The sequence below is a fragment of the Lactuca virosa genome, chromosome 3 (genome assembly GCF_052849685.1).
Source record: "Lactuca virosa cultivar CGN04683 chromosome 3, Lactuca_virosa_CGN04683_v6, whole genome shotgun sequence".
Taxonomy (NCBI): Eukaryota; Viridiplantae; Streptophyta; class Magnoliopsida; order Asterales; family Asteraceae; genus Lactuca; species Lactuca virosa.
In genome coordinates this window covers 150,111,275-150,129,134 of record NC_136428.1, presented here as the reverse complement: position 1 = coordinate 150,129,134, position 17,860 = coordinate 150,111,275, and the positions used below count along the sequence as shown (strand labels likewise).

The window sequence follows — 17,860 nt, the reverse complement described above, 5'->3', positions numbered from 1 at the left end:
TCAAGTGCTCAAAGGTCACGTAAAGGTGCAACCTTTACGTGCATGCAACCCACATCAAGTCATAAATGGATAAATAACTCTAAAAATGGCAACCTAGTCTCCAATCCTCCATGAACAAGCATAAAGCAGAATGAGGAAGGTTCTCTGGACCTCTATGGGTCCAGATCTGAGGTCTAACCCCAGCAAGGGACCATAAACTCTACTCTTCAAGCCTTCAAAGGTTATAGAAAACCCTAAATCATAGATCTTAACCCAAAACAGAAAGGAAGTTCGATTTGATAACTCAATAGTGTAGATCTGAACTTGAAAACCCTGGATCCACAGCTCCCTTGACCTCCTCTTGTTGGAAACTACTTCTCTTCTGCTAAAACACACAAGAAATGGTGAATTAGTCTTCCTCTTGCACTACAAACGTTCTCTCTCTCTCTCTCTAGGGTTTCTCAGGGGTGAAGTGGCCGCAATGGAGGCTATAAAGGCCTTTAAATAGGGCACAGGCCCCGAGAATTAGGGTTTCCAATTATAGCGCGGACTCGCCGAGTCCACGCATCGACTCGTCGAGTCCTTCATTAAAGCAGACCAGGAATACGCGATCCCACTCGGCGAGTCTGAGCGCCTACTCGCCGAGTCCCCCTCTAAAATTCAATAATAAATACTTAAAATAAGATACCTGGGAATCCGGATGTTACAATTCTCCCCCACTAGAATCAGACTTCGCCCTCGAAGTCTTGATCGGCAAACAATTCTGGATGCTGCTCCCGCATCTCCAACTCCGACTCCCAAGTCGGCTCGGACCCCTTCCGATGTTGCCACTGGACCTGCACCAGGGACACCTCCTTGTTCCTCAGAACCTTGATCTTCCGATCCCGGATCGCGATTGGTCTCTCAGCATAATTCAGGCTCGCATCCACCTGAATATCCTCCAGCGGTACCACTGCCGACTCGTCGGCTATACACTTCCTCAACTGAGACACGTGGAAGGTATCATGAATCTGGCTCAACTCCGCAGGTAGCTCCAACCGATAAGCTACCCTGCCCACCCTCGCAGTCACCCTGAATCTGGCTCAACTCCGCAGGTAGCTCCAACCGATAAGCTAACCGAATCAGTACCCTGCTTAAGGGTCAAGAACTCCTGAATCAACCGTTCCCTCTCCACTGGGGGAACATACTCGTCTCTTAACATGGTGGTGAACCTATCCCAGGTCACCGCTGAAATCTCTGCAAGAGTGAAGCTCGCCGTCACGAACTTCCACCAATCCTTCGCTCCCAAGCGAAGCTGGTTCAACGCGAACCGTACCCTCAGATGCTCCGGACATGAACACGTGTAGAAGCATCCCTCGATGTCAGAAATCCATCTCATCGCAGCGATTGGATCCTGCGCCCCATCAAACTCTGGTGGCTTCGTGTTGCTGAACTCCCGAAACAACAATGGGTCACCTCCCTAAGGCCTGGCAGCAGCCACAGCTGAGGTAGCTGATGCAGCCGCAGCCTCAGTCACCGCGGCGTTCCGCTCATCAAAAGTCTCAATCAACATGGTCTTGATAGACCCAAACATCTCCGGAATCTCGGCCCGGATCGCCGCCGCCACCTCATCGTGGATCATCTGACGAAGCTCCTCGTCACTCACGCCGCTCGGCTCAGGTCTGTGGCGTGTCCCAACCATGATGTCTCTGAAATAAATCATAATAATATCAGAGATCTGCTCGAGCATACTCGCACTCGATAACTCAACCCTACTTGTTCTTTAGTACCCAAAGGATTCTTACTTAGAGTGCGCACTGCTCCGGTGTCTTCAGTAGTACGGGCCCTATACTACCGTCCACACCGCATCAGTATTCACCCTAAGTCCTCCTCCTTGGATCCCAGATCACAAGTACTCTATATCTCACTGGCATAGGCTACCCTTCGGTAGACCCCTCATCAGCTCCTCACTGCTACCTACTCGCTCTCAAGCATCACATAGCAGCAAAATCCTTTCTAGGCTAAGGCATCACAAAATCAGGCCACTCTAGTCCTAATATGAATACCTAGCCAACTCTAGCATGCATATCATATCATAACATATCTCATAACACATAATGTAAGGGTATTTTGGGAAATCACCGTTCAGGCGTTGGCTGATCGTACACACTGCTTCCTTCTGCCTTTCTCAAAATCTTTTACTCTCTTGGAAAAATTGTTCATTTTATGAAAAACTTTCTCAATTCCTCAGTTTGAGTTCAGATTCATCCGAAGATGCACCCGAATCCCTCAAACCAAGGCTCTGATACCAACTTGTAACAACGTAAATTTGCAAAACAATTTTTCATTTTTAAATCATACTTTCAATCACAAAACATAATGTATCACTGTGTCATAACAAAACATGTCCCCAGAATCTCAATAACATAAACTTTATAAGTGTGTACGGATCATGTCGGCGCCTTCCCGCGATCCTCGCTAGTACCTGAAACACATATCATAACAACTGTAAGCATAAATGCTTAGTGAGTTCCCCAAAATACCACATACCACACATACGCCTTTCCAGGCCATAACTCTGTAGGATCTTCCGATCCATGTGTCTCAGGGGACTTCCGTCCCGAATCCCACTAGACCTTCCGGTCCTACCCGTATCGACCTTCCGGTCCGTGACCTCTTGACCTTCCGGTCCATATCATCTTGACCTTTCGGTCCATAACATCTTGACCTTCCGGTCCTTACCATACATAACATACATAGCACATACATATCACATAACCGCATATAGCACATACATCTCATAGCATACAAAACCTTCCGGTCACACATAGGTACCCTTCCAGGTACAGTATAGTGAGAAGACTCACCTCAATGAAGTCGGATAAACTCTCGTGCTCAACGTCCCGACTTAGCCTCCTCCTATTATTCAGATAACATCTCTGATCAATATTCTCTCATGATCTCATCTCTACAGATTGGGTAGAAGGCCATTCTACCCTTCCCTGAACTCTCCTGACTCAGTCTTGACCAGAACCCTAAAGTCAACGAAAGTCAACGGTCAAACTTTGACCCGACTCGTCGAGTGCACAAGGGCGACTCGGCGAGTCCATGCGGGTCCTCTAAATCCTTTCAGCCTCTCTTGGCTCGTCGAGTCATTCTTCCACTCGACGGGTTACACCTGTCACGAATCGCGGGGCAACCCCGACTCGACTCGTCGAGTCCACTTATGGACTCGGCGAGTTGCTCCCATAACTACTCTCAAATGACCTTCTGAGGTCAGATCTGCTTCTCTAAACTATAGATCTGGCCTTCAAGTGCTCAAAGGTCACGTAAAGGTGCAACCTTTACGTGCATGCAACCCACATCAAGTCATAAATGGATAAATAACTCTAAAAATGGCAACCTAGTCTCCAATCCTCCATGAACAAGCATAAAGCAGAATGGGGAAGGTTCTCTGGACCTCTATGGGTCCAGATCTGAGGTCTAACCCCAGCAAGGGACCATAAACTCTACTCTTCAAGCCTTCAAAGGTTATAGAAAACCCTAAATCATAGATCTTAACCCAAAACAGAAAGGAAGTTCGATTTGATACCTCAATAGTGTAGATCTGAACTTGAAAACCCTGGATCCACAGCTCCCTTGACCTCCTCTTGTTGGAAACTACTTCTTTTTTGCTAAAACACACAAGAAATGGTGAATTAGTCTTCCTCTTGCACTACAAACGTTCTCTCTCTCTCTTTCTCTCCCTCTCTCTCTCTAGGGTTTCTCAGGGGTGAAGTGGCCGCAATGGAGGCTATAAAGGCCTTTAAATAGGGCACAGGCCCCGAGAATTAGGGTTTCCAATTACAGCGCGGACTCGCCGAGTCCACGCATCGACTCGTCGAGTCCTTCATTAAAGCAGACCAGGAATACGCGATCCCACTCGGCGAGTCTGAGCGCCTACTCGCCGAGTCCCCCTCTAAAATTCAATAATAAATACTTAAAATAAGATATCTGGGAATCCGGATGTTACAATTCTCCCCCACTAGAATCATACTTCGCCCTCGAAGTCTTGCTCGGCAAACAATTCTGGATGCTGCTCCCGCATCTCCAACTCCGGCTCCCAAGTCGGCTCGGACCCCTTCCGATGTTGCCACTGGACCTGCACCAGGGACACCTCCTTGTTCCTCATAACCTTGATCTTCCGATCCCGGATCGCGATTGGTCTCTCAGCATTATTCAGGCTCGCATCCACCTGAATATCCTCCAGCGGTACCACTGCCGACTCGTCGGCTATACACTTCCTCAACTGAGACACGTGGAAGGTATCATGAATCTGGCTCAACTCCGCAGGTAGCTCCAACTGATAAGCTACCCTGCCCACCCTCGCAGTCACCCTGAACGGACCGATGTACCGGCGCCCCAGCTTGTCCCTCTTCCTGAATCGGATCACTCCTTTCCAAGGAGACACTTTCAGGAGTACGAAGTCTCCCACCTGGAACTCCAGCTCGGATCCTCACCGATCCGCATAACTCTTCTGAAGACTCTGAGTCGTCAGTAACCTCTATCTAACCTGGTGTAACTGCTCTGTTGTCTGAAGCAGTATCTCAGTGCTACCCATCACACGCTGCCCTACCTCTCCCCAGCAAATGGGAGTCCGACACCTCCTCCCATACAACAGCTCGAAGGGAGGCATGCCAATACTCGAATGGTGGCTGTTGTTGTAGGAAAACTTAGCCAACGACAAGTACGTGTCCCAACTTCCTCCGAAGTCCAACACACATGCTCGAAGCATGTCCTCGAGTGTCTGAATCGTCCGCTCACTCTGCCCGTCCGTCTGTGGGTGGTAGGCGGTACTGAAATGCAACCTCGTACCCAGCTCATCGTGGAACTTCTTCCAGAACCTGGAAGTGAATCGTACATCTCGATCTGATACAATCGAGATCGGTACCCCATGACGCGATACCACCTCTCTCACATACAACTCGGCCAACCTCTCAGCGGAAGAGCTCTCACTGATAGCAAGAAAATGCGCGCTCTTCGTCAGCCGGTCGACGATCACCCAAATTGCATCGACACCCCTCGCGGTCCTTGGCAATTTGGTGATGAAGTCCATGGAAATCTGTTCCCACTTCCACTGGGGAACCTCAAGCGGCTGCAACTTGCCATGCGGATGCTGGTGCTCGGCCTTAACCCTGCGACAGTTCAAGCACCTCTCAACTAACCATGCTACATCCCTCTTCATACAGGGCCACCAATAATCTTTCTTCAGGTCCAAATACATCTTAGTGGCCCCGGGATGGATCGAGAATCTCGATCTATGCGCCTCCTCCATCAAAATGGTACGTGCCCCGCCTGCATACGACACCCAAATCCGACCTTGAAAGGTCATTAGCCCTCGGCTATCGGTAACGAACTCAGGTACCTGACCAATCACCCGCTCCCTCTTGCGGTTCTCCGGTCTCACGGCCTCTGCCTGGGCCTCCCGGATGGTGTCCAACACCGGAGTCATCACTGTCAGTCTCATACAAGTACCTCGAATCGGGGCACTCTCCGCCCTACGACTCAGCGCATCAGATACAAAATTAGCTTTCCCCGGGTGGTACAGGATCTCACAATCGTAATCCTTTACCACATCCAACCATCTCCTCTGGCGCATATTCAGGTTGGGCTGATCCATCAAATACTTCAAACTCTTATGGTCCGTGTATATAGTACACCGAACCCCATACAAATAGAGACGTCAGATCTTGAGGGCGAACACTACCGCCCCTAACTCCAGATCGTGGGTGGGATACCTCGTCTCATGAGGCTTCAGCTGCCTCGATGCATACGCTATCACATGCCCTCTCTGCATAAGCACCACACCCAACCCTGATATCGATGCGTCACAATACACCACAAAATTCTCCATCCCTTCCGGGAGGGCTAACACTGGGGCTTCGCTTAATCTCTGGCGAAGTGTCTCAAACGAGGTCTGCTGCTCCGGACCCCATGAAAAAGCAACACCCTTCAGGGTCAACCTGGTGAGAGGCACGACGATCTTGGAGAAATCTCTGATAAATCTCCGATAGTAGCCGGTCAATCCCAGAAAACTCCTGATCTCGGTGGGAGATCTCGGCACCTCCCAACTCATAACCGCCTCAATCTTGGCCGGATCGACCAAAATCTCATCCTGGTTGACGAGATGCCCCAGGAACTGGACCTCCCGTAACCAGAACTTGCACTTGGAGAATTTGGCATAAAGCCTCTCCGTCCTCAATACCCCGAGGATCTCTCTCAAATGCTCCTCGTGTTGCCCTCTAGATCTCGAGTACACCAGTATATCGTCGATGAACACGATCACCGAACGATCCAACATCGGTCTGCACACCCTGTTCATGAGATCCATGAACGCTGCTGGTGCAGTGGTGAGCCCGAAAGGCATCACCACGAACTCGTAATGCCCATAACGAGTCCTAAACGCCGTCTTCTGGATATCCTCATCACGCACTCTCATCTGATGATACCCAGACCTCAAATCAATCTTGGAGAACCAAGACGCTCCCTGTAACTGATCGAACAAATCGTCGATCCTCGGTAATGGGTAACGGTTCTTGACCGACAACTTGTTCAACTCCCGGTAATCAATACATATTCGGTGTGAACCATCCTTTTTCTTGACAAAAAGGATCGGCGCTCCCCATGGCGAGCTACTCGGTCGAATAAACCCCTTCCCCAGCAGCTCCTGAAGCTGCGAGGATAACTCCTGCATCTCTGGCGGCGCAAGGCGATAAGGCGCCTTGGCGATAGGCGCTGCCCCCAGAACCAAATCAATGCGGAACTCTACATGCCTCTCGGGAGGCACACCCGACAACTCCTCGGGAAAAACATCCGGGAACTCACGCACTATCGGAACGTCATCCAACGAACTTGGCCTCCCAACGGCCTCTCGTGTGTCCATCACATAGGCTACAAACCCGCTGCAGCCCTGCTGCAAACTCTGTCTCGCTCTGGCGGCTGAACAAAACGGCGACCCACATCGGGTACCCTCGCTGTACACCGTAAGTACTCCCCCACTCGGGTCTCGTATCGTCACTAACTGTCGCTCGCAGTCTATAACAGCCCCAAACCGGCTCAACCAATCCATGCCCACTATGACACACACGTCCCCCATCGCTATCGGGACCAGATCTATCGGGAACTCAACACCGAAGATCTCGAGTACACATCCTCGAATCACATCCGTAGCATACACCGCTCGCTCATCAGCTATGGAAACTCGTAGAGGTCGACTCAACGCCTCTCGTTGGCTACTGATGTGCCGACTAAACGCTATCGACACAAATGATCGACTCGCACCCGAGTCAAATAACACTAAGGCAGGTACAGAACTCTCAAGAAAAGTACCTACGCACATCATAATATAAGCACAATATCTCAATTCAACATAAATAAATAGAGAATACATACCAGCCACAACATCTGGCGCTGCGCGGACCTTCTCCGCTGTCAACTGGAAAGCTCTCCCACGAGCCTTCGGTGCCTCGGCCTTCGCTGGCCGAACCTCGGTAATCCTAGCAGCAGGTGCAGATCCCTGTGCTGACCCCTGATGTAACTGCGGGCACTCGGCCTTCCGATGGCCAGTCTGGTTGCAATGAAAGCAAACCATAAATCCCTTGGGGAAATCCTTTGTGATATGCCCCTCCTTGCCACATTTGTAGCAAGCGCCTGATCGACAGAACCCATCATGTCCCTTGTTGTACTTCCCACAAGTGCGGCCCTTCTGGCCTCCAGATCTCGTATCAGCGGACTTTGCCCGCTTGGCTGCCGGCTGAGACTGTGACGGCCGCCGATCCACCTTCTGAGACTCGGCCTCCTCCCTGGCCTGAGTCTCCAACTCAATCTCCCTCTTCCGGGCATTTGCCTGGAGCTCAGCAAATGTCCGGTAAGTCGAGTTCGACACGAACTCCCGAATATCCCTCCTCAAAACGCCAAAATACCGGCTCATGCGTGCCTGCTCAGTAGACACGTGCTCAGGGCAGAACATCGCCCTCTCATGAAACTTCCTGGTAACCACAGTAACCGAATCAGTACCCTACTTGAGGGTCAAGAACTCCTGAATCAACCGTTCCCTCTCCACTGGGGGAACATACTCATCTCTGAACATGGTGGTGAACCTCTCCCAGGTCACCGCTGAAATCTCTGCAAGAGTGAAGCTCGCCGTCACGAACTTCCACCAATCCTTCGCTCCCAAGCGAAGCTGGTCCAACGCGAACCGTACCCTCAGATGCTCCGGACATGAACACGTGTAGAAGCATCCCTCGATGTCAGAAATCCATCTCATCGCAGCGATTGGATCCTGCGTCCCATCAAACTTTGGTGGCTTCGTGTTGCTGAACTCCCGAAACAACAACGGGTCACCTCCCTGAGGCCTGGCAGCAGCCACAGCTGCGGTAGCTGCTGCAGCCGCCACCTCAGTCACCGCGGCGTACCGCTCATCAAAAGTCTCAATCAACGTGGTCTTGATAGACCCAAACATCTCCGGAATCTCGGCCCGGATCGCCGCTGCCACCTCATCGTGGATCATCTGACGAAGCTCCTCGTCACTCACGCCGCTCGGCTCAGGTCTGTGGCGTGTCCCAACCATGATGTCTCTGAAATAAATCATAATAATATCAGAGATCTGCTCGAGCATACTCGCACTCGATAACTCAACCCTACTTGTTCTTTAGTACCCAAAGGATTCTTACTTAGAGTGTGCACTGCTCCGGTGTCTTCAGTAGTACGGGCCCTATACTACCGTCCACACCGCATCAGTATTCACCCTAAGTCCTCCTCCTTGGATCCCAGATCACAAGTACTCTATATCTCACTGGCATAGGCTACCCTTCGGTAGACCCCTCATCAGCTCCTCACTGCTACCTACTCGCTCTCAAGCATCACATAGCAGCAAAATCCTTTCTAGGCTAAGGCATCACAAAATCAGGCCACTCTAGTCCTAATATGAATACCTAGCCAACTCTAGCATGCATATCATATCATAACATATCTCATAACACATAATGTAAGGGTATTTTGGGAAATCACCGTTCAGGCGTTGGCTGATCGTACACACTGCTTCCTTCTGCCTTTCTCAAAATCTTTTACTCTCTTGGAAAAATTGTTTATTTTATGCAAAACTTTCTCAATTCCTCAGTTTGAGTTCAGATTCATCTGAAGATGCACCCGAATCCCTCAAACAAAGGCTCTGATACCAACTTGTAACAACGTAAATTTTCAAAACAATTTTTCATTTTTAAATCATACTTTCAATCACATGATAATCACAAAACATAATGTATCACTGTGTCATAACAAAACATGTCCCCAGAATCTCAATAACATAAACTTTATAAGTGTGTACGGATCATGCCGGCGCCTTCCCGCGATCCTTGCTAGTACCTGAAACACATATCATAACAACTGTAAGCATAAATGCTTAGTGAGTTCCCCAAAATACCACATACCACACATACGCCTTTCCAGGCCATAACTCTATAGGATCTTCCGATCCATGTGTCTCAGGGGACTTCCGTCCCGAATCCCGGTATACCTTCCGGTCCTACCCGTATCGACCTTCCGGTCCGTGACCTCTTGACCTTCCGGTCCATATCATCTTGACCTTCCGGTCCATAACATCTTGACCTTCCGGTCCTTACCATACATAACATACATATCACATAACCGCATATAGCACATACATCTCATAGCATACAAAACCTTCCGGTCACACATAGGTACCCTTCCAGGTACAGTATAGTGAGAAGACTCACCTCAATGAAGTCAGATAAACTCTCGTGCTCAACGTCCCGACTTAGCCTCCTCCTATTATTCAGATAACATCTCTGATCAATATTCTCTCATGATCTCATCTCTACAGATTGGGTAGAAGGCCATTCTACCCTTCCCTGAACTCTCCTGACTCAGTCTTGACCAGAACCCTAAAGTCAACGAAAGTCAACGGTCAAACTTTGACCCGACTCGTCGAGTGCACAAGGGCGACTCGGCGAGTCCATGCGGTTCCTTTGAATCCTTTCAGCCTCTCTTGGCTCGTCGAGTCATTCTTCCACTCGACGGGTTACACCTGTCACGAATCGCGGGGCAACCCCGACTCGACTCGTCGAGTCCACTTATGGACTCGGCGAGTTGCTCCCATAACTACTCTCAAATGACCTTATGAGGTCAGATCTGCTTCTCTAAACTATAGATCTGGCCTTCAAGTGCTCAAAGATCACGTAAAGGTGCAACCTTTACGTGCATGCAACCCACATCAAGTCATAAATGGAGAAATAACTCTAAAAATGGCAACGTAGTCTCTAATCCTCCATGAACAAGCATAAAGCAGAATGGGGAAGGTTCTCTGGACCTCTATGGGTCCAGATATGAGGTCTAACCCCAGCAAGGGACCATAAACTCTACTCTTCAAGCCTTCAAAGGTTATAGAAAATCCTAAATCATAGATCTTAACCCAAAACAGAAAGGAAGTTCGATTTGATACCTCAATAGTGTAGATCTGAACTTGAAAACCCTGGATCCACAGCTCCCTTGACCTCCTCTTGTTGGAAACTACTTCTCTTTTGCTAAAACACACAAGAAATGGTGAATTAGTGTTCCTATTGCACTATAAACGTTCTCTCTCTCTCTAGGGTTTCTCAGGGGTGAAGTGGCCGCAATGGAGGCTATAAAGGCCTTTAAATAGGGCACAGACCGCTAGAACTAGGGTTTCCAATTACAATGCGGACTCGCCGAGTCCACGCATCGACTCGTCGAGTCCTTCATTAAAGCAGACCAGGAATGCGCGATCCCACTCGGCGAGTCTGAGCGCCTACTCGCCGAGTCCCCCTCTAAAATTCAATAATAAATACTTAAAATAAGATACCTGGGAATCCGGATGTTACAGTACCCATCCACTACAAATCCGTTGATCGGAGCAAAACCCACGAGCATCAACACCTCCTCTGTTGATCGAAGCAAATGTAGAAATCTACCTTCCTCCGGTTTATTTTCGAACCACCGCTGTGGAGCCATCGACCACCACAGCCCCACCGCAAACTACCTTGTTCAGTCTTGGTTGAGCCCCACCATCATTCCTTTCCTGATTCTATCGAGCTAGCTACGAGGCCCCACCCTACGCCACTCTCCCTCGTCTCCTTACTTCACCAGCAAAGAGGACCACCACAGTCGATGGTGGCAGACTCTCCGCCTCCTCTTTTCGTAACCTACCACTACAAATGGTCCATCACCACCACTGTTTTCCCTTGGTCCCTCTTCAACCAGCCAACAGTAAACGAAGCAGTATATCCGTCATTGTCATCGCAACCCTCCGTCATCATCAACCGTTGTCTCCATCGTTGTTTCCAACACCACCTGCCGCCGTCGTTGCCCTTCTACCGCCGCTGCAGTTTCAGCCCCACCACCGCCCGTTCCTGATGTTGTTGATAAGACCACCAGTGTCGTTTCTTTGGAGCTATTTGAAAATTTCTCTACAAATCAATTTACTGGATGCTATTGTTAATGAGGTCTTGAAGGTATTTGCAAATCACGTGGTTAAGGTTTTTCCATATTTAAGACAAATCAACGATTGTGTTTTTCCGGATTTTGTACTCAAATTCCGATTGAATTTCTCAATTGATTGTGTGAAACGCTGAAGGAGACAAGATGGGGAAGTTTGGCTTACTTGACTTTTAATTTTGATTATTTGGCTGACTTGGCTTTTAAAATTATTAAAATCAGTTTTTATATGTGCCATGTGGCATATCTACCTGCTAGTTTAGGTAACAAGACTAAAAAGACAGGTTGCTCACAACTTTGTTCCCTTATAAAGCCACAAAAAAAGTTAAGTAACTAAAAGGGTAAACCCTAGAAAGCTCATAGGTCGTATGTATCATTTTCCCTTACTAAAAAAGATGATGTGATATTTATTTTTGATTAACCAAATACATATGGGTCGGTTATGGTTTCATCCAAAACCGAACCGAATCAATAATATTAATAAATGTTTTTAATATAATATAATATTAAATACATTATATGTAATTATATTTGAAATTGAAAATTTAAAAGACAATTATTTGGAATTAAATAGTTTCCAATTAATTATAATTATGATTAACCAATATTAATCATTAATCATAAACTTAAATAAAAATAATAAAAAAAAGAAAAAAGAAAGAAAAAAGAACCATAAATTTAAAAGGCAATATTAACCATTAACCAAGATAAACACTGAATTGTTTACTTTTTTTATAACAACCTACTTTATGTTTTTCAGTTTTATAGTAAAGTATTTTTTAATTTAATCGTATTTTCAACCATTACGATTAACCAATATTATCATTAATCACAACCATTTGCCGAGAAAAATCTTTAATTAAAATCAATATTAACCGTTTCAAAGTATTTGAGTTTGGGGAGTCTAAAGGTTTTACTAGTATAGTGAGAAAAGTGACAAACTCTACATACTTTAGGGATGCAAATTGTTTCTAGTTTTCTCCTTCTCCAGATTTAAACGTACGAATACGTTTCCTGAGCTACTGAGCACATAGAGAACTACACAGAGATTTCCTCTTCAGGCTCTTAAAGCATTCGATTTGTGGTTTTTTCTAGGGTTTCATTTCGGGAGAATACGATGGGAGGCGGATGCGGAGGCGACGGTAGTGATGGTGGCGGGGCCGTCACCGCTGTTACCATTAACGTAAGTTGTACTGACGGCACGAAGTTCACCGTTCAGGTGAGCCTCGACTCGTCTGTTCAATCCTTCAAGTCTCTGCTTGCAAAAACATGTGACATCCCTGCGGAAGAGCAGCGTTTGATTTATAAAGGCGGCATTCTCAAAGACGATCAGACTCTAAAGAGCTATGGTATTCTACTTCAACCATATCTGATCATATGTTTACAAACACCATATAGTTTTGCTCGAATGCTTCGTTTTGTTGTAAATATTTTTTCGACTGTAGCTGTATGATTTCCGATTGTGATCCACAGGTTTGGAGGCAGAGCACACTGTTCATTTGGTTCGTCGTGTTCTACCTGATGCATCCGATAACACAGCTGAAGAGGGAACAAGGGGTGGATCTGGTGGTTTACCAGCTTATGCAATTGATTTGAGTGGATTTCCAGAGTTTGAACAAATGCAGCATGAGTTTATTCAGAACCCAGACATGATTGTGGAAACTATTCATCAGCCTTTTGCTCAGATCATGATGAGTTATCCAGATGTTATGCGCAACATTTTGTTGAGTGACCCTATATCGCGTCAAGTTATTGATAGGGATCCAGACCTTGCTAGCATACTCTATGATCCTTCCATCTTCAGTCAGATGACAGAGATTGTAAGACACACAAGCGTTGAATTCATACGTAATCTTATACGCATTGCAGAAGGAGCTGGTGGTGGCGACGGCGGTAGTAGTGATGGTGGAGACGGCGGTAGTAGTGGTGGTGCTACTCAAACGCATCCTGCTGTGATTGACCTGTCAAATCCGGCTGTTTCACATAATGTGCAGGATATGAATCAGGTTTTTGCTTCTTCTTTTTTCTTCATTATCTTTCGATTTAGTTGTTTGTTGGGGTTTGAATGCTTACATAGTTCACTAATCACTGATTAGATGTCTGGCGTAAATGCAAATGCAAATCCAATTGCAGAGATGCGCAATCCCCAAATGAATTCAGAAGAGAACATGGAGGTACATTAGCTTTTAGCTATGCTATGTGTATCTTTTTTCAATACGATTGCATTTTTTTTATTATTAAATTTCTATTATTTCGAATCAAGTTCAAGTGTTCAACATATAAGTAGACATGATATTCTATTATTTTTATGATAATGCTGCAAAACTCTTGTATTACAGCAATCTCTTTTCTCCCAACTTGGTCAGCAACAAAGCACCAGGTAAATTAGGTCAAACTTTTGTTCCATGATAATTCATAGGAAATAAAATAAATAAAAATCATATTAGTTGGTGTTGAATGTAAAGTTTGGATTTTTGTACGCAGGATGGGTGTGAGTCAAACAAGTGGAGGAACAGGTTCTTCGTTTTCCAATAACTTCATATAATCATATATGGTTGCTTTTCCTTATAGTGCAATAAATATGAGATTATTTTTAATTTGGGTCGAAACTAGGAGTTTTTTTTTTTTTATTTATTTATCAAATTTGGTTTCTATTTCATGGTTTCATAATCCCCATTTGTTCTCAAGACCAACACTGTGTGCTTTACTATGCCATGTCACGGTAAAATGACTATATCACCCCACAATCTGCTCCTCATTACTACCCAATTTCATTTTCTTTTTAATTTCATGAATGGACCAAATATGATATTTAGTCTTCATATAACATATGAAAATTCTATGCAATATTATTTTGAATTAGCAACTTTATTTTCAGATAACCTGTTTAATTATCTGACGTGGCACTTGGAGATTTTGCTGACTCACCCTGCCTTGTTGTTTCAGTGGGCCCAGAAGAAGTGTACGCTAGTGAAGTTGCAGAACTAGAAGAAATGGGTTTTCCTGATACACGTCGGAATATTGAAGCCCTGGCACTGGCAGCCACCGAAGGTAACATTCCTGATGCTGTTGACCGCCTACTTGGTGGTCAATAGAAGCTTCCAGGCCACACGTGTTATGTGTGTTATATGACTATGACTGTTCTTTTTGGGGATGATGATTACCAGTAACAAACCCACGTGCTTTTGTTAACATGTAATGTGTCGTTGCTTACCTCATTACATGGTTTTTGAAGCCAATTTTTTGGGAATTGGATCATGTTGGATGGATCTAATTCTATTATGATGCGAGTTACGGGTGTTTTGGATGTGTCACAAACTTTGATTGTTGCAATTTAGTTTCACTATGTTGGTTGATATTGATTTTGGTTTCCATTTTTTATTTTTTATTTTGTGTTGTCATCAAATAAATGATGGAGTCAAGTCAAGGATGGGAAATAAGGTATGTGATATCTATTTATATTTTAACATTTATTTAGGACTATAAAACTATAAACTTAGAATGTCAGGGTAGTTTATGACCATCCATGACTTAACTTAGAGGTCCAAAAATGACGAAATGAGAGAGTTGTAATGCCTTAAGCGTCTAGGGCTTGAATCTCTCTTTGTGTCAAACGATTTTGAGATAGAATTAGAGATTTGGAAGGCTTATCTCATTTTTCAGCAATTAAAAGTGAAGTTAGTTTGATTGATTCTTTATCTGCCTCAAAAGGACTCCTTAAGATATTTATTTTTTCCTTATAGATGCTTAATTTGAATTCTATGACTCTTAGATGGTGAAATATTCATGAACACTTCTGGCCATGAACAATTTTGATGGATGAATTGATACTTGCAAAGTGTTATAAATTAGATTATATTACCTTTCTGAGCATTCATTATACGAAAACCAATTCAATCACTTAATGTATATGAGGTTGAACCTTTTGATAAGTTTTGGAACTAAGATGGAATACATTACCGAGTTGATGCTTAAAATGTTGTTAATGGAAGTTTGTAGAGTTTAATTAAAAGATAACATTGAAACTATATGTTATTAGTGGATGTTCTAATTATTTGAATCTTGTTTTAAATCTGTTACTTTACTGTATTATTTCTTAGTCATTAGAGTTATATAAAATAAATTTAGAAGACAAAATAGTTATTTGTATGAGATACTATTACATTTGGAACCTTTGTTTTGTTGTCTTTATTAAACTATTGCATGTTTTCCAAACTATGTTAGATTATCTAGACTTTTGGACCGATTTCAGCATTTGTACTCTAAAAATGATTTTAAATTTTATTAGGGATCATTTTCCGCAAATTAAAACTTTGATTTTCTCTTAATTATTTTTTGGAAAAATGATTTTATAAATTTTAAAAGAGTGGTGGAAGGTAAAGATGGCGTGAAGGCTTCTTTAGGTGACTGTGTGGATTAAAGGCAAATATAATATTTAGAAAAAAAAAATAGATCTAATAACGCTATAGTAAGCAAATATATAAAAGTTCATGCTTTAATTGGCGCTACCTTCTCCTTTAACTTTTGCTTTCTTCACAAATTTTTACTCACGTAGAGTAAAAAAATCAAGAAGATGTGTTATCAACCGGACTAAATTATCAGTCACTCTGCCACACTCTGCCGACTAAATTACCACCACCATTTCCACCTGAAAAAACATCATATCCATGTTTAAATGTAGGAAAAGTACTACCCATAAATCAATTCAAACTCTAGAATAAAAAACAATAAATGATGTTAACAAATCAAGAATCTGAGGCAAGAAATGATACCCAAGGTTTGATGGCCTAGCAATAGCATACTCATTTGTACCTTTTATTTTTTTTGGATTTTCTAATCATTTAAGGCTTAAATGAAAATGGGTAAGAGGTGATTACCTAGCATACTTAATGGAATTTGGCCAAAAAACTCTCCTCGTATATTGCATTAATAATATGTATATATAGATACACAATTTACACTTTGGTACCACATAGTTTACAATAATGAATTTCCTAGTCTAATATACCCCTTCAGTCTAAGGAGGAGGATGACGGATGCTTAGACTGGATCTGAAGTTGTTAAAAAGTACTTGTGGTATCCCTTTGGTGAATATATCAGCTATTTGGTAGCAAGATGCGACATGTAAAACCCTGATATGACCGCGTTGAACCTTCTCTCGTACGAAATGTATATCAATTTCAATGTGTTTGGTTCGTTGATGTTGAATTGGATTTCCCGACATGTAAATGGCGCTGACGTTGTCACAATAAACTAGAGACGTGCGTGTCGGATGGTGACCAAGTTCAAGAAGGAGGTTTCTAAGCCAACAAACCTCTGCAACAACGTTAGCGACGCCTCTATACTCTGCCTCAACACTAGAACGGGAGACGGTCGTTTGACGCTTGGATGACCATGATAGTAAGTTGTCACCCAGAAACACACAATATCCAGAAGTAGATCGTCGTGTGTCTGGACAACCGGCCCAATCAGCATCGGTATAAGCAGTAAGAGTGGAGGTCGTGTTACGATGCAAGTATAATCCCATGTCAATTGTACCTTTAATGTATCTTAGAATGCGTTTTAGAGCATTCATGTGTGACGTCAGTGGAGCATGCATATGCATGCAAATTTGTTGTACAGCGTATGAAATATCTGGACGTGTGAACGTAAGATACTGTAAGGTACCAGCAAGACTGCGATAAATAGTGGGATCAGCAATCAATTCCCCTATGGTGCTACTGAGCTTCCCGTCTGTGTCGACAGGAGTATGTACCGGATTACATTGGGCCATATTTGCCCGTAAAAGAATATCGACGGCATATTTCTGTTGTGATAAAAATAAACCTTTTGGGTCCCGCTTGACTGAAATTCCCAAGAAATAGCTAAGGTGGCCCAAGTCCTTCATGGAAAACTCGTTGGATAGACGAGTCATAAGATGTTGTTTTAGAGCCGGTGATGATGTGGTAAGAACTATATCATCAACATATAAAAGAAGATATGTTGTATCCCTGCCATGGTTGTAGATGAACAAGGAATGATCACAAGCACTATGTCGAAATCCGAGTGTGGTGACATAATCTGTGAATCTTTGGTACCATGCACGAGGTGCCTGTTTCAACCCGTATAGGGACTTTTTCAGTCGGCAAACATGGTGTGGATAAGAAGAATTTCGGAAGCCCATGGGTTGATGCATGTATACCGTTTCTGCTAAATGCCCGTGTAGAAAAGCGTTTTTAACATCCAGTTGATTAATTTCCCATTGGTGAGATAACGCAATGCTGAGGACTGTTCGAATGGTCGCCGGTTTAACAACTGGACTGAACGTCTCGTCGCAATCAACTCCAACCTGTTGTGACCTGTCATCACAAACCAAACACGCTTTGTAGCGCTCAAGTGATCCGTCAGATTT

At 44.6% G+C, this 17,860-nt stretch overlaps 1 protein-coding gene across 1 annotated transcript; it reads left to right on the top strand.

Moving 5' to 3' along the window:
- The first annotated feature begins 12,459 nt into the window (after window positions 1-12,459).
- Window positions 12,460-14,827, top strand: LOC145162670 (ubiquitin domain-containing protein DSK2a-like). Its single transcript, XM_079081747.1, has 6 exons — window positions 12,460-12,818; window positions 12,943-13,475; window positions 13,566-13,643; window positions 13,809-13,849; window positions 13,954-13,985; window positions 14,416-14,827. The coding sequence occupies exons 1-6, from the start codon at window positions 12,587-12,589 to the stop codon at window positions 14,562-14,564; spliced, it is 1,065 nt and encodes a 354-aa protein (XP_078937873.1). The 5' UTR covers window positions 12,460-12,586; the 3' UTR covers window positions 14,565-14,827.
- The last annotated feature ends 3,033 nt before the right edge of the window (window positions 14,828-17,860 follow it).